The sequence below is a fragment of the Lissotriton vulgaris genome, chromosome 6 (assembly GCF_964263255.1).
Source record: "Lissotriton vulgaris chromosome 6, aLisVul1.2, whole genome shotgun sequence".
Taxonomy (NCBI): Eukaryota; Metazoa; Chordata; class Amphibia; order Caudata; family Salamandridae; genus Lissotriton; species Lissotriton vulgaris.
In genome coordinates, this window is record NC_141694.1 from 1,827,231,986 (window position 1) to 1,827,256,918 (window position 24,933).

General features: G+C 44.2%; 1 protein-coding gene across 5 annotated transcripts in view; it reads right to left on the reverse strand.

Annotated features, from left to right (window-relative positions):
* Positions 1–1,304: 1,304 nt before the first annotated feature.
* Positions 1,305–24,933, reverse strand: part of LOC147709571 (interferon-induced very large GTPase 1-like) — a 190,879-nt gene continuing 167,250 nt past the window's right edge. For 4 of the 5 annotated variants that reach the window (XM_086928090.1, XM_086928093.1, XM_086928091.1 and 1 more), the window contains one exon: positions 1,305–6,732. In XM_086928090.1, the coding sequence (XP_086784216.1) occupies positions 5,231–6,730 (1,500 nt within the window). In that variant the 5' untranslated portion in view covers positions 6,731–6,732 and the 3' untranslated portion in view covers positions 1,305–5,230. The remainder of the gene's footprint in view (positions 6,733–24,933) is intronic. The other variant, XM_086928094.1, reaches the window with a different exon arrangement.

Below are 24,933 nucleotides of genomic sequence, written 5' to 3' on the forward strand. Positions count from 1 at the left end.
TCCATATGTGGTTGTTAATTTCATGCATTTGAAATATTAATCTGTTTCGCTGTATTAATAACGCTGGCATGCATACGTATGTTGTTGTGTTTTTAGGTCTGGCGTAGAGACAGCTTTAGTTGTCTTGCCAGCCTCCTTTTTAAAAGAAAAATCATAGTAAAAATACATACTTTTACACATACACAGAAGGAATTTCAGCCAGCCATCATCACCCATTGTTTAAAAAAAAAAATGTAATTTATTGTTTGCTTCCGCGCTCCACTGCAGACAGTAATGGGGTACTGGACCAGCCCACTTTTCACCACTAGCTGCCCTTCATTGTGAGTGATGGCATTTCACCAAATCACATGTGCACACCCAACCTTCTTCACTTCACGCTTTCTGTGCAGGTAGCCAGAAGTATGGAAGGAACTAAAAAACTGAATATATCTGTCTTTTAAGCATCCTAAATAGCATTATACAGATGGCACAGGAAACACTGTAAATAATATTCTCCCCAATTCAAAATGGATTCTGTGGTCTCATCTCCACCCTCTGCAAGACTAGAGGGACAATCACAGGTTCTAGCAGAAGTGCTACGAGGCATGAGATAATCTTGTTATAACTTAAAGTCTTAATATAGACGATCGTTCGCCCTCTCATTTACGTATAGTTTATTACATTTCAACTTACACAAAAGAGAGACATCCCTTTCATCTCTATTGCAGTAGTCCCTTCCTGTCCTCGCCACCTCCTGTGCGCCCTTCTGATAACCATCAATGGACGAGTGGTATCTCGTGAGGCTACTAGGGGCTTATTCATGGGACTTTGGTGTAGAGCAGCGCAGCAAGTCACCTTTCTGTGCTGCCCTATGCCACAGTGAAAGGACAAGAATGCACCCAATGTAAGCAATGCGGCGCATTCCTGTCCTTTCTCCCTGTGCCGGCGTCGTTGTGGCAGCCTAGCGCCAACGGAGGCATGCTTGCACCCTGGTGCGAGGGTGCCTCTGTTGCATGCAGGATTGTATGTGTGCAGGGAGGGGCACCGTTCTGCACAAAAACAATTCTAAGAGGTGTTTTCCTCTTTCTATGTGTGCTGCATTTGCAGCACACATAGAGTTAAAAAAAAAAAGAGGAGAAATCAACATATTACTCCTTGTGACGCCTCACCTCGGGAGGCGTACCAATTTGGCGCTTTCCCAGGGTTACACCACTTTATCAATCTGGGGGAGAGTCACAATCCATGGATGTAGGGTGAGAAAACCTGCCGCAGCGCCCATGGAGCGCCTCCTGGGTGCAGGGTAAGGTGACGCAGCGATTGGTGCTGCATCACCTTACTCGTGATTTATGATGCAGAGGGGCTTTGCGTGGCTTCATAAATTGACATGAGAGCTCTGTGCCACGCATGTACCACTTTACGTGTTGCAAAAGTGATGCAGGGCTCGCATAAATGAGCTCATTAGTAGTGTTTATCAAGAAATGCTTAGTAACTTCATGATAAAATACAACTTCAGTTTTTAAAGAGCTGCAAATAATCGTCCTCTCACAGGCACAATGATGGTAAATGATGAAAAATTGGAGGAGCGGTTTGTTCCGTTGCAGTTTTAGTTTCCTTTCATCCCTTTTAGCCTTCATTGTTCATTCATTTAATCTTTTTTTTCTTTGCTACTTTCATCTTTAGGTCGTTACATTCTTTCCTTCTTGTTCTCGCTCCTAATATTTATTTCTTCATTTGCAATTCCTCTTTTCCCTTCTATAATATTTCCTTCTCATGTCATCCCATGGCTCCCGAAGGTCCAGGCAAAGCTTCCTGCAGTGCTGGCTTTATTATTTTACACAACTCTGCTGCTCCATTCAGTCACCTTAGCCCACCAGTTTGTTGAACATCTTCATGAAGTGGACATCAAGGTTTCAAGTTACAGCTTCAAGCCTTGTGGTTTACAAAAGAGAGGCAGAAGGCATACAGACGCCACACCTAACACATTAGTGGTAAATTATTACACAAAACATAGTGGTGCTAGAGTCTTTAGGACCAGCTGCCTTAGTCTTCAAAACCACGAGAAACAATCCCTCAACCTGAAGATAATATGGCTCAACATCGACATAATATTTTTATTAATGGAGATAGTATTAATTTGTGATTAGACTACAAGATGCACAAACTCCCAGAATCTTTTTCATGCGCTAAAATAGGTTCTTTATACATGATCTTTTCATTTAAAACTTTTTTTGTCTTCTCCGATTTTGCTGTAGCCAAAGAAAAAGATTCCCCAAGTCTGTGAATCTTGTAGTTTAATCACGAATTCATACTGTCACCAAAAGAGTTTTGGAAAAAACACCCCAAGTGAAATTAGAGAACAAAAATTTGATCATTTGTGTGAATAAGCAAACGTATAAGCACATTGTTTTCTGTAAGGAGATAACAAGTCCGTCATTAGATTATAACGCACAAAAGATACCTACAATGTGTGTTCATTGTACATGATTTATGGTCTATCTCCTATTGATGTCAATGGTGTTTCACTTGGGTATTTTTTTCCAAATTTCTTCACTTTTCACTTGTTACAAATGCAATGAGAGGTACTTTTTCATGTAATACATAAATAAAACTTCGGTTCGGCTGAATCGAATTGGATTAAGAAATAATGGAGTACTGGTTGTTACAACATTATTCAGGTTTTTAATAGGATTTAGTTCTTGCAGAATACATGCCTGCTCTATTGCAACTTGTTTTTCATAGATTTTTTCGGCACAGAAGTCTATGGAATCATATTTGCATTTACAGTGAGTTCCAGGTGAACACTTGTGCCCGAGATTAAAATCTAGCTCTCCTTGTTCTGCAGTCAACAAATAAATAGTATCCCACATTGCCTTTTGCAGTGCACTGACTCAATATTATAATATATTTTTTATTGTAAGCATATGCCCATCATGGAACATTTTCTCTTTTTTTTTACTTTTATTATTTTCAGTTATCTTGTAAATGCTTACAAAAATACACCAAAACATTGCATAATATATGTAAAAGCCCAGGCCTATTGGCTTTGCCATTTTGTTTGTTTTTGCATAGTGCAAACTTGGCCCACAGGCATCACAGCGCTTTACATAAGCACTAGATTACGTTGTACAAGGTCAAATCATTTCACTTTTTTTTAGTCACAGAGAGATTAAGTGATTTCCCAGAATCACCGGATGTTGAGTTGAGGCCGGAACTTGCACCTGGTTCCCCAGTTTCAAAGTAAGCCGCTCTGGCTGTTAGGCCGCATCTGATTTCTATGGTCTAGTTCGCATGCCATTTGTGCACAGTTCTACATGCCATTATTTGTGACGATAATTTTTGTTACACAGGAACGGTAAGTGTACCCTGTTAAAGCAGCAGGAGCATTAGATGCAGTGGGACTGACAGAGAAGCTGCTCAGGGGTGACAATGGCGCCGCCCACTGGAGGAACAGCAGAGCTACATCTGTTTCCTTAATTCTTCAATGACAGATTCTTTTGTAATGCTTTGCCACTCAGACGGGATTTCTCCATTTCCTGAAAATGTTAGACCAAAGTGTGTTTCTAGATTGGACCTGAAATGGGACACAAACCATCTCCAGTATAACAGTGTTGAGGCATCTGGAGCGATGCTCCAGCACGCATACTCAGGCCCTGCATCTCGATATCTCCTGTAAGGACATCTTCTCCCATCACTTAGTACAAAATCACAATCACTAGCTACCAAAGACGTGCAGAAATCAATAACAAAGTTGCTAGTGTTGATCCAATTTCTACCTGTCAGACATCTAGGGCGATGGAACCTGACACTGTGGTCCCCTTCATGCCCTGGGAGTGTGTTTGTACAGACAGTAGTGCACAGTGGACACTTTACCAAGCATCCAGACAATTGCTCAAAAAGCATGTCATGAGGTTTCTTTTCAAACTCCTCAAAGCCATCAGCCTTTTCAAACCCCCCCCTCAGATCTTTAACAAGAGTCGTCAAAGCCTTAGTCATGGCTTCTTGTAGGATCTGAACGTCTGGTACCTCAAGTGCGTCAAAAGCAGTGAGTTCACTTCTCTGAAAGATGAGCAAACCTTTCATTTTAATTTGAGCGCAGAAATCATCTGACCAGGTGGACACGTTAACACATTTACCACTAACCTTTTCAGTGACATCGCCAATAATTTTAAGAAGGATCCTTTCAAAGGAATCAAGAGTTATGTTTAAGTACCTATTTACCATGTTCTTGTTTTCACCAAAACAATAACTATAAACTTTTTTTTTAATAAAATCCTGAAATGCTTCTTCGGGCTCATTGATAAAGCTCATATAGTTCTCAAAGTTTTCTTCTTCTGCTAAAGACAGAAGGAGATGATATTCAAGTGTTGATCTGTTACCATTGAAGGCTGCACAGTTTGAGAACACATCCACAGCTATTTTCATAGCAGTCTTGTTATAGACTGCTTAAAGGATCGCCGTTTTCAGTATTGTACATACAAAATCAACAAATGTCACGATGCGAATTGTTCCTTCACAGGACAGCTGGAACCTGAGAAAGAACTGCTCCTTTTTGCTTTCAAGATATGTTTTTGGGTCATGTGCTCTCTGAAATGATTCTGACATCTTATCAAATCGTTTTGCTGCCAATTGGCACAAATATAAGGAGACATACACTTTGTAGTCAGCTTGGAATTAGGCGTGGGCGGAAAATCCGTTCCGCTCGCGGATTTTGCGGATTTTCGGGAAATCCGCAATCCGCGAGATTTGCGAATTTCCCGCAAAATCCGCAAATCCGCGAGCAGCGGATTTTGCTCGCACTGCTCGCACTGTTCGCGTGAGTTCGCGCCCCGCGAATAAGTGCAAAATTGCAGAAATACGATCTTGGCAAAACTGAAAGTAACTACTTACCAGGTTCAAAAGTTCAGGCACATCATTAGTAGCCATTTCCTGTAGTGCTTCCTGAGGGGCCCCTCCAGAGTTCAGTTGCCAGTTGAAACTATTATGTGACCCTGCTCTGAACCTCAGAATAGTTACACATATGCCACAAAGGTCCTGAATTACAGCTAAGGGAGACAAGCAGGAGCCAGGCTGGAAGTTAAAATCCATTAATCAGCCCCTAATTCATTATTGTCAGTTGGGGCAGGGCAGGTGTTGTAACTAATTTTGCAACAATGAAAGCACTTAGCAAGTGCAAAAGATCACTAATCAGGGCGCACTAAGGAAGCAGGTGCCAGCTAAAAAAATATTCTGTGACACATTAATCAGCCCCAAATTAATTCAGGTCACTTGAGGCAGGGAAGGTGTGCTTTGCTTTGCCGAAAATAATGTACACTGGACAACCAGAGGGTGTAGTGATGAAACAGAGGGTGGCATGGGTGGGCCAGAGGGTGGCATGAGTAGTCAGAGAGTGGCAGTGGTGACAGAGAGTGGCAGTGATGAAGAAGAGTGTCCCAAACAGGCTGGACACGTAGAAACAACAAGTTCGCAAAACTTGCGACCCGACAGGTAAGTTCGCAAATTGCGAAATTGTAAAAACCCTCGCGAACTGGCAGAAACACGGGCGAACACAAAAAAAAAAAAAATCCGCAAATTCGCGGGAATTCGCGGATTTTGCGGATTGCGAATCCGCAAATCCGCAAAATTCGCGGATTGCCAATCTGCAAAATCCGCTCATGCTTACTTGGAATCTAAACTTTGAGCCATCAAATGCAGACTTCAATTTTTCGTCTATGATGTTCAGAATTTTGTCAAAGTGAGAAATACGATAATTCTCATGTTTCTGTTCTTTCTCTTTGATGTATTCTGATACATCTTGTTTTAGGGACTCTGTCACATGGGAAATTAAGTTTAACTCGGAGTTGTCTAAACTTTCCACAAAAAGCTTATATTTTCGTTTAGATGAAATGTGGTTGGAAAACACAAGTGTGAAGTCGACCCATGTTGCAGACTCTTCGAATTTGTTAACTAGATTAGAGTGGCTTTTAAACTGCTCTAGAAGGGTATTTTGCATATCTACCATAACATTCGGTTTCTCTGCAGGGGGCATTGAAGAAATCACCTTTTGAAGCCAGGTCTGCCACATGGTATCAAATGTGTTTTTTAGTTCCTCTTCACCCAGTTCCTTACCTTTAAAGCCCAAGGCTGTTTGTTTGCTTTCATTAGGCAGTTGCATTTCATAAACTAAATTCATTTGGCGTAATTTGCATTCATTGTTTTTAAATCTGATTTGCTCTTCTGCCATTTTGACTGTTCTGTTTATGAGCTCATGCTTAATATTTTTCAACCTTTTATCCGTATTTTCTTTCCACTGAATTAACATCTTACTGTCTTTGTCTTCATTGAAAAACGTTTCCATGCTCTTCATGATGCAATCATATTTTTCCTGAACTTCCCTATCAATGTATGTTCTGTGTAGAGTCTGGAGTTCCTTTTTTCCTATATTATTATTCAGCTTGTTTTGCAGATTGAGAAAAACCTCCCTCAACTCCGATGTCCATATCTTATACATGTTTTCTAACTTGTTGTATGCTGCAATCTCCAAGGAATTCCTGAAACTGAAGACAAAAGTTTCATCTAACAAAGCGGCCCATAGATCAATTATACACCATTTCAGATCTGACATAGCCTTCACATTAGTTATGCCAAGCTTGGATTCTAAATTAGGTAACCAATATTCTGGACTCAGCCCCACTTCCACAAGCGCCATTTCAAGTTCCTTCTTTCCAAGGTCTTCTGGAGTTGACCCCTGAGGTAGTTTATTCTCTTTAGACATTTCTGAAAGAAAAAAAGCTCAAATTAAGTTTTTTATTGATAACTGTCACATAGTTCACTTACAATCAATGTTACCCGGAGAGACAGGCAAAACAAGCATTGACAAGGCCAAGTTAATTCTTCATTATTCAAAGTCTGATTGGATTTAGCTTCTTATGAGTAATTTCACTTTCGTCAACATGGGCTACACTTCAGTGAGACTTCTCCATGGCTTTCAAATGTTTCCTACAGTGCTGTGAGCCTCATAGCTGCCATCTTTACTTTTATTAACTAAGAAAGCGTGATGCCCTATGTACCCTGTGTACATTCATACTCATGTTGGGCCTGGAGAGGGGGAACTGGAAAACCGGGCAGACTAGAGACCTGCAGAACACAGAACTGAACTGGGGTTGGGGCCCTGATCCTCTCTGCAATGTGGATGGAGGCACATATCTAGAGATCTAAGATGATCTTAGTTAATAACGGATGCAAACCAAGAGGGCAAAAATAAAGGACAATGTTACCATTAACTAATTAATTTACTACACTCATCGAACAGAAGACTAAAATTGGAAGAACACGAAGTTGAACTATAACAGCTTACTGAATTTTATGATTTGGAAACAGATGTATCAGAGGAAAATCTATTAGGCTCTGTCAAATCTGGAGATAATATGACGAACAAGAAGGGTTATCCCGGTCTATTCAAATTAATTGTATATGAAGGTCAAATAAACACATATACCATAAGAATACTTTAAGAAAGAGCTCAGTTGTATTTAAATACTCTTAGGGGATCTAAATACAAATCTACAATCAATTTCCCAGAAAGTGGTGGCTGTGGTAGAGATGCTAGTGAATGCTGAAACAAACTTTGATGAAAGGTAGATAAACACAGACATAGGGGTCAATTACCATGAGTGTCGGAAAGCCTCTGACCTCAGGTCGGAAGCTTTCTGACACTCATCGTCGGTTTCAATTCCGACTGGCTGATAACAATACAGCCGGTCGGAACTGAAACCAGCTGGTCATTCTCACTGGTTTCCGACGGGCACCAGGAGCCCATCTGCCAGTTGGAGACCAGCCCGTAATGCAATGGCAAGGCGTTTCAGCCTTCTGGATTATGATGCATGGTTTCGAGCAGGGTTTCCATGCTTGACTTTCCGACATGGAAACCCTATTGAAATGTGTGTTTGGGGGCTTCTACAGGGCCCCCTTTCCATTGCGGCCTTCGGTTGGGGGCTGAGGGGGCACCATAATCCCTGCATCTTGTGGCAGGGTCCTTCAGGTGCCAAACACGGGGTGCAGGGATTAACACAACGCAGGAGCACACGAAATGAGAGAGGCATATTTCGTATACACAACAGCCAACGCGTTTCACCCTTGCAGGCTTCTTAAGGACAAGTAAGCAGTCCACATAGTCCCAAATCGGTCGGCACTTTGGCACTTTCGTAAGTATTGTTTCCAATCATAAAGTCTGGAACAGGATATCTTTTGTATAGAGATCCGTAGTCACTATCTAAGTCAGAACCCAGGAGCGTTGGCTGTTGTGAATAAAAAAAATAATAAAAAGGATCTACAACATCATCTAGTGAAAGAATTATTATTACTGTCATTGCTGCCCTTTATCCTCTGTGGGATTAGAACCATAGGATTGCTTTCTTTTGCAAATGTGCCTCTCTCATTTCTTGTGCTCTTGTGCTGTATTTGAAACCATAGTGGGTGGCTGGTTTCGAGAGGTGGGCATTGTTTGTTAGCAACTGTATGGAGTATTATTTAACTCTTTGTGATTTACATTGAAAAAAAAACATTAGTAGTTGGTGCAGCATCATATACCCTCCCACCATGCCTGTATGTAGTGGATTAATACAACCTTCCATTTCCCTATAGGAGCATGTGTTACGGACGGTTTACAGGAAATGTGGGAATGCGACCGGACCATGTGCAGTCAAATCATAATCAGGCAGTCGGGACCGCCGACCAGAGGTCGGTAGGTCCCATTTCTGCAACGGTGTCCCGACATCGCATTTGGCCCCAAAGCCTTGAGAAAATTGTATCTCATTGTAGAGGACTCGGAAAATTGATTCTGGAGGTCAAATCTTCATTTCCAAAGTATCCCAAATGAGTGAGAAGATAACACTACTTTGGAAGATACCTTCACTAAACTAATTATGGAATAATTGCTGGTAGATCCTAAAACTGCCTGCGATGATTTCACAATTGCATTAGCACATAGGGCACCCTCCCTGGAAAACAACAAGAGAATGGACTACTTAGAAGCATTGTGGTCAGAATAAAAGAAAAAATTATATAGAAAAAGAAAAGGACTAGGTTGCTGAAAGCAAAGACTGGGTACACATTTAAAGATTTGTGAACTTATCTTTACAATCAGTCCACCAAGGTAAGAAAATTAGAGATTTGATAATTGCTTTGAGCAGGCTAGCCTGCAGGCACGAATTGTGCAGCAATGCAAGTTATGATACTCCAGTGGAAGGAAAGTATAGTTGTATAGGTAGCAAGTGGAGCAGAGAAGTTCATGAACAAAATTCAAGTGAATGGGAAATGTTGATTAATTGTATAATTAATTTAACAGTAAATTGTAAGGATGGCTTGAGGATGAATTGAATTTGTAAATAACTCATAAGTTTACAAATCAGGGTAAGCTACTTAACCAATAGATAGCAAAGATCGGAAGAAGGATGCATGGAAATAATTGTTGTCACTTCTTAGGAAATATTGTTAGCTGAACTAGACAGTGATTTATCCAATTAGATTCCTTTGCCTCCTCATCTTTCCTAGTGGAGACACAGGTTCCTTTCCCACAGGAGAGGTGCCTGGCATAAACTACCAATTTGGAGTAGGGATGCAGGAGAGGGAGAAGGCATAGGAAAGGGGGCACTCATAAGCAGTGCAGGAAAAATTTGAAGGAGCCTGGTACACAAAAGGTAGTGGAAAGAAATGGAAATAAACACTGTCAATTAGAATTTTTAGAAGAGTTTTGTGAATGGACTAATAGAACATGAGAAATGAAACACTATAAAGAGTTCTTTAGAACAATTCAGAGCTCATGTAATTTTATTACTGGCAACTTGTGCTACAAGAAGCAAATGTGAATTGCTAAATCAATATTGTTAGGTACAAGAAATTAGAGAACCAACAACCTAAGCAGCAGTAAGGAGTGTTATATAACACTCAGAAAGAATACAGAATTTAAAGGGACTAAAAAGTTATACGACAAGGATGGTTGATAGATAGTTCAAATATTTATTGTTGAATCTGAACAAACATTTGTATGCACTAGTAGGGCCCGGTTGTGGAAGACTCTTACTCTGTGGCGTATTTGCTACTAACAAAATCTGATTTACCTACTCAACGTTAATTGGGCAGGGGTTAATGCCACTTTGGTTACTTAAATAACCATTTAAGTAACCAATGCATGAGGGAGACTATACAATTGCTTCAAAAGAGCCTTGGATTAATAAGGGGTATCCAGTGTATTCTGTAGTAAGAGCTACTTATGTTCAGCTAAAATATCCTGAAAAACTAATACAAGTGATGTCACATGGACCACAAGAACAAAGGGGAGTGAATGCACTATAATGTGCTGTACCTATACATTTACGTCTACCCAGAAGAGATTCAAATTTCTTTTTAGAGGACTCTCCCTCGCTGTTGGTTTTATTAGTGGCTTGCTTCATCATCAAGTCTTCACCCAGATACAAATATGTATCTGTGTGGGCTCAACCTCGAGAAATTTAAGGGAGCTCTTTGATGGTAACTTTCTTGGGATATCCATGTTGAAATTGCCTAAGGGTACTCAGACAGGAAACAATCTTATTTTTATTGTTGATTATGAGAGCTGTACCCCTGGCAACGTTAAAAACCGTCAGTGACATCTGTAGAGTTCTCTTGTACTTTGCCATCATAAGTTAGGTCTACATGTTTCAGCTTTAATGCTGCATTAGGTCAGAGGCTTTGTTCAGGTCAAACAGGTACTTCACAGGAACTGCAGTAGACTAGGGATTGTGAGAAACAGGCTAAGGACTTTTTTAAAATAAACTAAGACACAGAGGCTACCCAGAAGAAATCATTACAAAATCCCAGTAGAGAGTGAGGAATCAAAACAGGGATGCATTCCTTGAAACGATGAGGCAAAAAGAAAAAGCAGACACTTTAGTTTGTGTCACCGCCGATAGCATTGATTCTACTCAAGTCCAGAAATTTGTTCAGAAACATTGTCTCATCTTGAATACGGGCTCTTTAAATTTTGACAAGCCAGTTTTCTAACTTTGGTACATACAAGCGACAGACAACAGTCAGCAAAACCAGACTTAACATCATCTCTATGGAACCTCCTGAAGGTAACCGGTCACTATCCTTGTGGGCATTGCAGCGTATGTGGACTTACCAAACAGATGAAATCCCTGGATCTAGAAAAGATAATATTGGATACTACGAAAACCTACAAATTCTAATTCAGCAAACATGATTTATATGATCACATGCCTCATGGTCTCCCTACATGTCATGGTTGACAGGTAGGGAGATCAAGATCCAAATTGGAGTACGCAGGAGTAACATTCAAGGTAAAAAAAAAAACACTATGAAAATGGCCAACCATTATATCATCAAAGACGGTGCTCTAGCAGACCTTAACTGGGTCACAATAGAACTATTGGATTACAATATAAGAAACACAGAAAGAACCCAGTTTGAAAGGAACAACATTGGATTTATTGTGTCTGTACTCATATTCTGGGAATTAATGACGACATACCCTGGACAGCTTTTAATAATAGTTAAGATGCTGAGGATTAAGATATATTTCATACTCAATTTCTAAGCACCAGCAGTTCAAGATACCAAGAAAAAACACCCGGGAATAGTATGGCAACGGATCCTTTCTAGGATTTACCAAGTCCTGCATAAGATAAACACCACGAATAATCTGGCCAGATATAAATAGATGGGAAAAGGTACTACACACACACTTGCACACAAAAAAATCAGTGTTGACATCCACTTGAAATAATGACAAGGCTAAGGAACACAATTGTGAGATGCATGCACCACTATTTGACAATGTGCATGATGCATCCAGAAGTTAAGTCACCAAGCTAATTATGCAGTGAAGATCACATGACAGATTTCCCAGTGTATGAAATGACCCTCTCCTGTAGAGCTAGATTAAGATGCAGGGTAGATGGGGGATCTGTAGGCATGAACGCTGGTTCAAACCTTTGATGAATTCAGTTGGAAGAGGAGGAAGATTGATTTTCAGTGCATGCACTCTATGATTGGGCTTGTGATAGAAGCTTTCTTGTATACTGAGAAGTCTCTTTCATGTATATGTTTTATCCTTGCAGTGTGTGACTCAAAGGCTGAACCACCCCACCTACTCCTCTGGGGCCCAAATAGGAACTAACGATGTTTCTGGATGTTTTTTTAATACAGTGTAGATTGTGTTACATATCAGCTAGTAGACATTGGGGTTCTAGCCCACATGTCAATCTTTTAAAGTTACAAGCATTTATTCAACTAAATAGTACATTCTTTTTGACCTTGTGCATGAGTGTTCATTCATTGTTTTTTCTTATCAAATAGGCTTGGTTTGCAGTGCTCACCCACATGCCTGAGTGAACAAAGAATGGAGTTACTAGGGTGGAATGACTAATATGAATACACTCTCTTGTCCACAGGTACCTACAAGAATATATTGGGAAAATGCCTCAGGAGGACTGGTAAAAAAAGTGAGTAGCATGTAGCTATGAATGAATGATAGTGAGTGATGTAGCACAAAATAAGGTGCTAATTTAGTATTACAAATTAGAACCTCAATAGAAGTATAAGGGATCTACCTTTATTTTTCATCCTGAAGAAAGCCTTTGACCTAATGGCACTAATAAGGCTGAAACATGAACACCTAACGTATGATGTCAGAGTACATAGAGAACTCTACAGATGTCACTGTCAGTTTTTAACCTTGCCAGGGGTATAGCTATCATAATTGCCAATAAAACTAAGATTGATTCCTGTCTATGTAACGCTACACAATGTAAACATGCAGATCCTAAAAAAATTACCATCCAAGAGCTCCCTTGATTTCTCGAGGTTGAGCCCACCCCGATACGTATTTGTACCTGGGTGAGGACTCAATGATGAAGCAAGACACTAATAAAACCAACAGTGAGTAAGTCTGCAAAACTCTATTACATGCAATAATGAGTAGAAATATTAAATTAACAGTCCAGCTATAGACATGGAAAACAATTGTTTCCTTCGCTTTTGTTATATTTCTTTTTTATTTTCAGCCCATTGGCCTCTTTTCTTGTTTCTGTAGCCAGCCAACATGTGTTATGTCCTATACAGAGTATCCCAGACTTCTCCAGGGCTACAAAACAACAATGGTTGTCCCTAATCAAAAGTGTGTATTTACAATTACTTCGAATTTTAGAAGCGTACCAACAGTTTAGTACCTTTAACATGAATCCCATGGATAGTTACATGAAATTCAGGAGTCATGTGATGTCAACAATAACAGGTGAGTGGAAACCCATGCAGCCTAGTCCCAGTTAATAGTACTTGTACCGTGTTCTAATTCATATCTGAGTAGTTTTTGAAAACTACATGAGACCTTAAAAAGCATGGCACCCACGTTTTGTCAGAGTACTCTAATTAGTGCATCACCAGTAGCAATATCTCATGAACAAACAACAGTAACCGTAGAAAAGTCAAGAAAGTCAAGAAATAATAAACCAATCCTAATACCTGCATGCTTGATGCTCTCTAAGTCTGAAAATACCTGTTTATGAACCAACAGACTCTAATTTCTATCCAATCCAAAAGCATAAATACACCATTTAACAAGTCACCCCACCTGTACGCAGGTTCAAATTCCGACCCGGCCATTGAAATTAATGTTGTAACATACCGATATCCTTCAATGATATGATGAAACGAAGACAGGAAGAAAAACAGAAAAGGGGGTTTTCCATTAAACAACCTTAACAACACCACCGTTCACCATAAAAATGCATTATCAGCCAGATATCAACACACTTTCAAGTTTCACTAATCCCAAAAATCTAGAACTCACTATCAGATATAAGAGGGCATTCGTGAGCAATTTTAAGATTTCTTTGGCAGTCAAAATAAACTAATCCTTGCAACCTGTTAAATTAAAGTATGAGTGAGAATCCATGTCACCCTTGGTATATAAAGGTTGGGGAAATCATAGATCTAACTCGCTTACCTGAAGCGACCGAACATATCTACAAGGAGAGTAATGAGCTAGCATACTGCAAATCACGGGGATCTATCCCCGCATTCTGGCTTTCTCATCGCAAGTCCCTGTTTAAAGCTGTGCCCACTTCCTCTTAATCTGTTAAGAACATAAAATAAGTATTGTGGAGGACTACCAAACCCTTGGTGCAAAACATAAACAATCTTCTAGCCAATAAATTGCATAACTGGAAGTGTCTTCCCTTATGAGTATTAGAGCAACGCGAGTACATGTAAGGCATCTTCGGCATATTACAAACCCGATACTGAGTCATACCCAGGTCACAAGTTCTTTTGGGTAAATATAAAAGAAGGACTCTACCGAATAGGTTGCGCGCTGTAATCATAAGGGTTGTGAGCGCCATCTTAGCGAGGTAAGGTTAAAGGTTAAAGCAACACCACTAAATACTCTGACAAATCAAATGAGCATATGAGAGCTCAATTCATTTGATTCAAAATCCCCCACTCTGTTTATCACAAAGACAGTTAAAATCAATAATGTTGCAATATATATATATATATATATTTTTAAATAGGTGCCATGCTACCTACTGTACCCCAAGCAATGCATATGAGTTCTGATAAGAGTCTGATTCCTGTCCTCGAATAAGATAGCAGAACAAATGCCATAGCGACAATCACAAAATAATGATGTAGTTCCTATGCATTTTCCCACCCCATGTGAAAAATGGGATTAATACAATAAAAACTATTTGTCACTTTGGTACACCTAGCATAAATAGTAACCATAGTATACATTACATGCTTGATCTTCTGAAGAGCCAGACCTTGCCAGACATAATTTATATAAAAGCATTGGTCTGACAGCAGAAGTATTAGTCTTGTGAGAAATATCAGTCTGGACTTGGAAATACATGCACATATAATAACAGAGTATTACACTTAATTAAAAATCATGAATAGATGGTTCAATCTACCAGGAAATATTGCAATTCGTGGTCTGGGTTTAATCCCAATTCAACAGCCTTTAAACCATTATCCACATGACTTCTTTTCTCCTTTGTGCAAGTTCTCTATTTTCACCTCTGAGGTCTCTATGTATGTTTCTATTCTGAAAAATTTGAAGCTCCAGTGTATCACACTCTCTAGCATGCACTGCTAAGGGATATTTCTCATTTTGAACAGAACAAGGGTCCTAAGCTTTTCTTAAATGCAGTTATGAATGATAAACACAGACTTAAATAAGGACTATGTCTCTTTTTTTCCAGTGTCTAGCCAGACAAAGGAATATTTATTTCAAGGGTCAATTGAAAATTTTAGGATGCGTGAGACACAAATCAAAAACTGGGCACAAGCCTGTACCAAGTAAGAGGGAAGAAAGACAATACCGGGGGAAAGAAATTTAACAGGCGAACAGAGTGGAGCAAAAGGTGGCTTACAATACAATGCAATCTTGTGTAAGCACAACCCAACAGTTACTGCAACACATTTTTATACAATTGGGAAATGCAGTACTGTTAAAACAGTCATAAATGGTATATTTCGCGACATTTTTTTTTAGTGCTCTCATGTTTTCACTTACTGTGTCCCTAAGCTTCCTAATGGTACTGCCCACATAAATTTGTTCACATCTACACTGGATAATGTAGACCATAAATTTAGTGTCATGCGCGCAGGCGTACAGAGTCCCTCTGCTGCAGACAGCAGAGGGATTCCCTTTTTTATTTTTGCCTCGGGAGTTGGGGAAGAGCTTCCCCAACCTCCCAATGCTTTTGTCTTCTTCCAATGTAATGACGATCGCGTGCATGGTGCGCAGTCATCATTACATTGAAAATGAAACTTAGTTTCAGTTTCACTGTTTCAGTGCTCCTGGGGCTATCTCAGCCCCAAGCACCGAAACACATGGGAGAGATATCTTTGGAAAGGGGAGAATCTCTCCTTTCCAATGGTACTACTCCCTAGTTACTCCCTAGCATGGATCCACCCACTAGCCATCAGAGAAGGGGGAGTGGCCCCTTGGGCAAGTGCCTTTGCTCCCCCAATGAATCCTTGCATAACAAGTCTTTCTGCCCCCCCACCCCCACCCAAGGGGGATAAGGAAGAGTTACTTACCTTCGATGATAATATATCTGGTAGAGACACAGTCTAGCCAGGGAGTGCTTAACTTAGAATATCTCCCCAGACGTCAGACTGGATCCGGAAAATCTTTTTCCCCGGCAATAACTCTGAATGAAGTTGAAGTTAAAACCATTTATAGAGCGCACTAACACCTAGCGGTTTCTTGGCGCTGTGACTTGACATAAGAGGAAGGGCGAGCTGGGAGATTATTGCAAAGGAAAAGCTAAAGAGAAAAGGTGAGTTTTTAAAGCTTTACGAAAGTCCATGTAGGTGGAGAGAGACCGGATAGTGAAAGTAAGGGCATTCCAAAAGTGAGGGGCCAAAATGGAGAAGCGCATGCCTCCCTGTTTTTTCCTCCTAAAGCGGGGGACCTCCAAGAGGACTTGAGTGGAGGAGCGGAGTTTTCTGGTGGGGCAGTAGGCACGAATATTTGAGTTGATAAACCCTGGGGCAGTGCCGGAAAGAGCCATGAAAGTAATACAGCCTAGCTTAAACAGAGAACGTTGTAGGACGGGTAACCAATGGAGGGATTTGAGTAGAGGGGTGACCCGGTGACACTTGGGAAGCCTGTAGATAAGGTGCGCAGCCTGGTTTTGGATCAGCTGAATGCGCCTGAGCTCATATGCCGGAATCCCGACATAGAGGCTGTTGCCATAATCGAGGCGGGAAACGATCATGGCCAATATGATGAGCTTAAGGGTCTCAATGGAAAAGAAACGAGAAATGTTCCGAATCATACGAAGGGACAAGAAACAGGACGAGACAACAGAGCAGATCTGGGGGCGCAGGGTCAGGTCTTGGCTGATTTGAATGCCCAGGGTTTTAGCTTTAGGAGAAGGGGAAGGGGAGGGACCAAGCGCAGGGGGCCAGAAGGCAGGGGTCCAGGGGCTAGGGCGACTACCAGTAAGGATCAGCTCCGTCTTGTCCGGGTTGAGTTTTAAATGATTAGAGTTCACCAAATCATAGATAAAGGTGAGTACAGTGTGGAATTTAAGAATAGGGTCATGGGAAGGAGACAGATTGAAGATGAGCTGGAGGTTGTCAGCATAGTTGAAAACTGGCACCTCCATGTTTTGTAGAGCAGCAATAAGAGGGTGGATGTAAAGATTAAATAAGAGAGGGGAAAGGGAGGAGCCTTGGGGGACCCCACAGGTGACAGAACAGGAGGGGGCAGAGAAGCCGTCTAAATGAACGGCCTGTGTCCGGTCCTGTAGGAAAGAGGAGAGCCAGGCCAAAGAAGACCCCCGAATGCCGGCGCCGCCGACACGGTCGAGAAGGATGGAGTGGTCGACCGTGTCGAAGGCGGCGGACAGATCGAGGAGAACAAGGGCCTGGGGTAATTATCGTCCGCTCTCTGCCTAAGCTCGTCCAGGACAGAGAGGACCACGGATTCTGTCGAATGGGCTGGACGGAAGCCGGCCTGATGGGAGGCCAGAAGGTGGTTCCCCTCAATGAAGGCCGAGAGGCAGGTAGTAATGTGGCTCTCCAATATTTTGCCCAGGAACAGGAGCAGAGAAATGGGGCGGAAATTAGAGGGAAGGGAAGGATCAGCCCCAGATTTTTTCAAGATGGGAATCACTGTGGCTGATTTGAAGGCAGCTGGGACAGTTCACTGAAGAATGGAGGTGTTGAGGAGAGTGAGCGGGGGTTCTACGCAGTTGGAAAAAACCTCTTTCATTATGCGAACAGGGCAGCAGTCGGAGGGGGACCCCGATTTGACTTTCTTCAACAGAGTGAAGAAGGTCTCTCTAGAGATAGCAGGGAACTGGTCAAGAAAAATGGACGGGAGAGGAAGAGGGGGAGGGAAAAAGGAGGGGGAAGGCAAAGGAATATTGTGTTTGATAGTGGCAATCTTCTCAATGAAGTAACCATTGAGGGAGTTGCAAAGAGATTGGGAAGGAGCGTACTTAGGGGAAGCTCGATCGGCAGCTGCTAGGTTGTGGACAATGGTAAAGATCTCCTTGGGTTTGTTAACCGCAAGGAGGATCTTAGCGGAAAAATACTGTGTTTTGGCCGCGAGAATAGCTTTCTTATAGTTGCAGAGGAGGGTTGAGTATTGGGATTTAAGAATCGGACAGTACCCGCGCCTCCAGAGGCGTTCTGCTTGTCTAAGTGCAAGTTTAAGGGTTTTAAGATCGTCAGTAAAACATCTATTGGCCTCATGGGAGCGGTAGGTCCTAACTAGCCTTGGAGGAGCAGCTAGGTCGCAGGAGGCCGAAAGCCAATCGTTTATGGCGATAACCTGAAGGTCTGGGGGGGTATCAGCCAAATTTGGCGAGAGGCCATGAGAGAGGAGCACAAGGCGGCCATGTCCACCCGGTTCCAGTTGCGAGCCCATATGTTTTTGGGGAGGGGAGTCTTGTTGGTAGCTCCAAGTTGGAGAGAAAAGGAGATAAGGGAGTGGTCAGACCAGATGCAAGGGGAAATGGTGAGGGATAAGATAGGTAGGTTGGCTGACCAAATCTGGTCAAGAGTATGGCCACCTGAATGGGTAGAAAGGTCGATATAAGAAGTAAGATTAAGGCAGCCAAGAGATTCGGTGAAGTCTTTAGATATAAGGTCTTCCCGGGGATCATGAGGCCAGAAGTTGAAGTCGCCCAGAATGGAGGGAGGTGGTGTCGACCGGCTCCGTCCTGATGTCTTCCACTGAAGTGACGTCAATGGAGCCATATATAGCCCCTCCCGGCGTGCTGACGTCAGTTTTCTACAGGAAACTTTCCTGCGCCACAACGAGGAGCTGTGGAAAAAAACACGAAAGAATAGGAACAGTGTGCGTTAAAAAAGAGCAAAATCGTTGAAACACCAACGATAAGAAACATAAAAATGAGAGCCAAATCATTTGGAATGAGAGACAATAGGAAGTTGAAAAAGCACCCAGCATCTGGATGGACTGAAGGGAGCTCACAGAGCACTTGTTGCAAGCAAGGGCCCAACAAATTGCCAACCTGTGCCCCACCTCGAGGGGGGTAAAGCCTGCAGCACAAAAGATATGACAAGCCAGGCACAGCTTTTCACCACAGGAGGGAAATTAAAAGAACCACAACATCGAAGCAACATGTTGCAAGGCAAGTGACTAGAAATGATTGACCACTAGAAGTTCACTTCATACACCCTCCAAAGATTGGAGGACTGTAGCACCAAAGAGAACCCAATGCAACCAACTGCCTTAGAGAGAAGGAGGCACAGGAATGGGCGGTGGGAGGGAAGAAAAAACAGTAGAACTCCATGCGTGAAGAACATAGGAGGAGCAACATGAGAAGGCAGTGAAAACTACAGACCTTAACCCCTGAAAAATGTGGACTGAGTCGAGAGCCAAAGGACTTGAAAGTTGAACAACACCTCCTGCGCTCAAGGAAGGTGCGAGAGCACGCCGCCAACCAAACACTAGGACGGAGGGGCGCCGAAGGACCCCACGCAGGAGAACACACTCTACCCTAGTGTGAGGTGCAAGAGCACCACTCCGGAAGACCAAGGCCACCAGAAAGGGGGGCCTGGTGTAAAAAACACCATATGAAAAAGGCCTTCACAGAGCAGGGAGGATGGGCGGGCGTTAAGGAATCTGTCGCTAGACTGTTTCTCTACCAGATATATTGTTACCGAAGGAAAGTAACCCTTCCATCTGATATAAATATCTAGCCGCAGATTCCTTAACTTAGAACAGATACCAAAAGCCATACCCCATAGGAGGAGGGTCTGCGAACCGACCACCGAGTTCCAGGAGAACAGATTCATCAAAAGGCTGATGAAACACAGTGGGAACCGCAATGCCAGAGCAACCGACATTAGACCCCGGAAACTCCGCAAGGAGCATAAACAAGGGGTGGAAAAGATCAGTGTCAACATAAGAACAATGCAGTGATACCTTCAAAGAAGGGTCCCAGCACTGGTCCCTGTGATCCAAGGCGAACAAAGCCCCTAGGGGCATGACAATGGTAGAGCATACCACCTGAATATACACCACAGTAGAAGTCTCAATGAACAGGGGACAGTCCGAAGTCTGTCCGGCCAAGAACAGGAGCCGCAACATGAGGCCCGTGGGTGCAATAAACAACACACAGTAAATGTGTACCCCCTAGGACATGTGACAACAGTGGCAGGGCAGAGCCCAGGGTCTAGTGGCAACAGAGACAGAAGAGCCACCTTTGAGCAAAAGCTCAGGAGGTAGGCATGCAGCCAAACATACTAAAAGGCACCACTGTGAGGGGATAACCTGCAAAGCCAGGAACACATAGAGGACTCCATCCTGAAGGAAAGAGTATGCAAGAAGGCCTGACACTAAGGCAAAAAGAACCTAGTATGCAGGCACCCCAGTGGTGTATAGAACTTATGACATACACACAAAGAGACAGGAATGTTGCCATACATATGTGAAGTGACAAAACCTAAACAGGGGAGCCGCTCAAGCGGCAACCCAGAAAAAACAACAGTTCCCCAAGGGGGACAATCCTGTTCTACCATGAGGCAGGCGTAACCATAGACCATGAGACATCCAGAAATGGATGGAGAGAAGGCACAGACTGGAGCCTGTCGCCAAAAGGCCTATATTGCCATAGACCGACACCGACTACCAAAAGGAAAATGTCGAGAAGAATACATGCACAATAATGCTACCTAACAAAGCACCTGTGCCAGAATGGGAGCAAGAACTCACACCCATTAACAACAGAGGGGGTAGAGCACAGATCCAGTGGCAGAAAGGAATAGACAAGAGACAATCCTTGAGAACTAAGAAATATGCACTGGGCAGGAACAGACTGCCCGGGTCCTGTCCTGCAAGAATCAGGGGACCGGAGACCTTGCTATGTAAGCAGGATAGGAGGCAACCCACAGCCAAGACAGGGCCGGCGGGAACTTCCTTTGCCCTATGCACGAACTTTGACAGTGCTTGAGCCACAAAAAAAGATGCAGAGCACAGCCTCTATACACTAATAATGCAAGTATTCACAGAATACAGATGAGACTGTCCCGGAACGAAACAGAGGAATCTGCTCCCCAGGGGAGCATGTCCAGCTGTAGACAGGCCGTACGTGCACAGCGAGGCTGTAAGAACACGCCAGGAATGAACAGGCATGACAAAACCCCCAACGAAACAGCAGGGAAGGACGCCCCTATGGAGGCGAGGATGTATGACGGACCAACCGTAGACAACCAACTGTAACTCCCGGAGAGAAACCAAGCCCATGGATCTCATCAGAGGAGACATCCTACAACAGTAGGAAGAGTCAACTTGTGGCAAAAGTTCCTGTTCAAGGAAGAGTAGCAAAATAATTGCCAACAATCACCCCACATAGGGTAAGGCACAACCCTACAAAAGAAGGGTCCCTCTTGAGACATGCTCGTAATCAGAGGCTCAAAAGAAAGGTAAAGCCAGCTATCGAGCTTTACAGAATAAGGAAAAACCCAACTGAACAGCCACACAACCCAGAACATCAGCAACCCACAATGGGTAACAGAAAAGATAGGGACGGCACCGTCACAAATCCCAGAATCCTCCAGGAGGATTAAAACCTGGGAAGACAATCAAACATAGACAGAAGACGCTGGACCGCCAAATCAGCATAGGCGTCAAAAAGAGTGATCCCATCAAATGGTAGATCTCTAAGCCACTCCTGAACATTCTCTGGGAACACAACCACGCATGGCAGCCGATGACAACCAACCTGGCCATAGCATGACCCACAGAGTCAGTGGTGTCCATGGCAGACCAAATCGAAAAGTGTGCCATATCATGCCCATCATTGATTAGGCGGGCCAGAATGGCACAAGAGCTCTCCAGCAGGGAGGGGAGGAGCTGCTCGGTAGGGTCTCAAACGGCTGGAGGATGCAAAAACATTGCAGCCACATGAGTCCAACCATCAAGACTCCTGAGTGGGAGGATGCAACGGAACAGGAGTGATAGAGAGAGCTGCCTGAAGCACAAGTCCTCCAGCTCCAGGCTTGAGGGTCAAACAGGCAGGGTCATTGGGAGACGGCCGATGGCGATGTGCCACAGCACGATCCACGGGGTCCCCCAAAGAGGGCTTTGCCCACGTTCCAAGAAGGATGTCAAATATTGGCTCTGCAAATGGCAACAATGGCTCCATATTCCCCATGCCCTGGTGGGGAACATCCAGCAAAGGCTCCGAAGGTCTAGAGACTGAGGGCGGCTGCATCCTTAAAATGGCAGCAGCCCTGAAAACAGCCCTGACAAATGTCACACTAGCCTTTGTGGCCCCGCGAGGCGGTGTCAGCAAGTCATCAGTAGGTAGGTGACGGACGCAAGCTAATCCAGCCACTTATTAGAGGCTCAGCAAAAGGATGAGTAGGCCTATGCTCCACTGGCACCTGCTCCAGAGAGCGTTGAAATGTCTCAGGGGGTAGTGCATCCACCGGGACCACATCCTCCACCAATGAAGCCGGAGACGGTACCGGCGTCGAACGGCATCGAGGCGACGTCGAGCCGGGGTTAGCGCCCTCTGAAAAGGCCCCAAATGGCGGAGTGGAGCAAGCATCGCCGACCTCCGAAAAGGCCTCAACCATCCGAGTCAAGTCGGCATTGGCGATATCCAAAAAGGCGTCGACCATCCGAGTCGAGCTGGTGTAGGCGACCTCCGAAAAGGCCCCGACCGTCTGAGTCGAGCCGGCGTCAGCGACCTCCGAAAAGGCCTCGACTGTCTGAATCAAACTGGCATCGGCGACCTCTGAACAGGCCTTGACCACTTGGAGTCAGACCAGTCGACTCAATATCACCCGCGGTGGAAACCTGCGGGAGGAGAGTGCGCCGAAGCGGTGTTCTGCGCCGAAGCGGTGTTGTGCACCGTGCCGCAGCCACCTCAAGCGATGCAGCAGGGAGCCTTGGAAGGCTGTGGGACAGCGCTATAGAAGGGCTAGATGTCGTGGGATGCCCCTCTGGGTCGTGTCCCGTCATTGCAGCAACTCTGGAGTAGAGTCAGGGCACTCGGTCGGAGCCGAGGAAAAACCCGCCAGCATAGTCCCGACCTGAGACCCTACTCCACCTGTGGGGCCCGAAGGTGTGCCAGTGAGGGGGGGGGGGCAAATCAAGAAAGGACTGCAGGGCCCTGCAGTAGTCCTCCATCTGAGGACGAGTCGCCCCAGCACCTGGAAACGGGGGATATGCAGGGTCCGACTCCTGGGGGCCAGAGTCCGGCAAAGTCCGTGAGCCACGGACCCCAACATGATGACGACGTGAAGTCTACGACTTCCTGGACTTTCGTTTGTGCTTACCAGAGGTAGGCGAATGACGGCAATGGTCCCGGGACCTGCCCCAAACAGGAATGTTGTTGTGTGAGGGCTGGCGCCGCGTCGATGACTCAGCTGGAGAAGGAGACCGGTGTTGCGAGGGGCCTGTTCGAGATATTAATGCGGACAGCAGCTTCATGCGGCGTTCCCGCAGGGATTTCGGCTGCAGTTGTCTGCAAGTGTCGCACTCCACGGAGTCGTGGTGTTTGCCTAAGCACCTCATACAGATTACGTGAGGGTCCGTCGCTGACATCTGTCGCGAGCAGAACAGGCAGGGCTTGAAGCCCGCAGGCATCAAACACATTGTACCTGGACACAAAAAGGGGTTGAGAAGGCCTGAAGATAACAAAAACAGGCCAGAGGTAGAATGTTCCCGGATACGCGTTAGGACGCAGAAAAGAAGAAAACTGACGTCTGCACACCGGGAGCGGCTATATATGGCTCCATTGACGTCACTTCCGTGAACAACGTCAGGACGTAGCTGGATGACACCACCTCCTGGCGTGCAGAGGTATTGCTGGGGGAAAAGATTTTCCGGATCAAGTCTGATGCCTTGGGAGATATTCTAAGTTAAGGAATCTGCGGCTAGATGTCTCTATCAGATAGCACCTAGACACCAGAGATAATTTCTTTATAGGCCAGGGGTGGGGGCTGCCCAGAATGGGCATGCTAATGCCTCCACCCCAAAATAAATTGGTACTGTCTTTCTGCCCCCCCGGGAGACAGATGAGGGCAATAGCCACTGATCTGCCTGGGGGGGCAAAAAGCCCACTAGGCATCAGGGATTTTTTTATATGTAGGGGTGGGGGCTTTCCAGAATGAGCATGCCAATGCCCCCACCCCTCCCAAAACATGCCGCTCTTGCCCCCCCAGAGGGCAGATAGGGGCAGTAACCCCTGATCTGCACCCCAGGGGGGGGCGAAAGCCCACTAGGCACCAGGGATTTTTATTTTTTTATACATAGGGACTGCCAAGAATGAGCATACCAATGACCCCAATCCCTGGTCTTCCCCCCCGGGGGAGCAGAGAGCCCACTAGGCGCCAGTGATTATGCTTGCTTTTTTATACGTAGGGGTGGGGGCTGCCCAGGATGGCATACCAATGCCCCATCCCCCCCAAAAAATAGCCGGTCTTTGTGCCAATAGCAATAGCTCCTGATCCCCCCCACCAGGGTGGCAGAAAGATCACTAGGCACTGACTTTTTTTCACAATGTGCCTACCTGTGTATTTTGGGTCATAGCACAACCGGCACCTAGGGAAGCCTAGCAAACCTGACATTTTATATAAACTAGATACAAAGGTGAATCTAGGATGGGATGACTTGTGTGCCTCTCGCCAGATTCTGTTAACCAGAATCCATTGCAAATCTCATTTTTATTAAAAAAACACTTTTTCTTCACATTTCTGAGATGGAAAGTTCTGGAATCTAAGGAGAGCAACAAACTTCCACCAACCAAGCATTTTCCAAGACTCCAGATCAAAATGGTACTGCACTTGTGTGGGTAGGCCTCATGCCAGCAACAGGAAACTGCCCAAAACGCAACGTGGACGCACCACATATTTCCAGTGAAAACTGACCCCTTTTTTCCAATGTGCCTAGCTGTATTTTTGGTCCCTAGCTCAGCC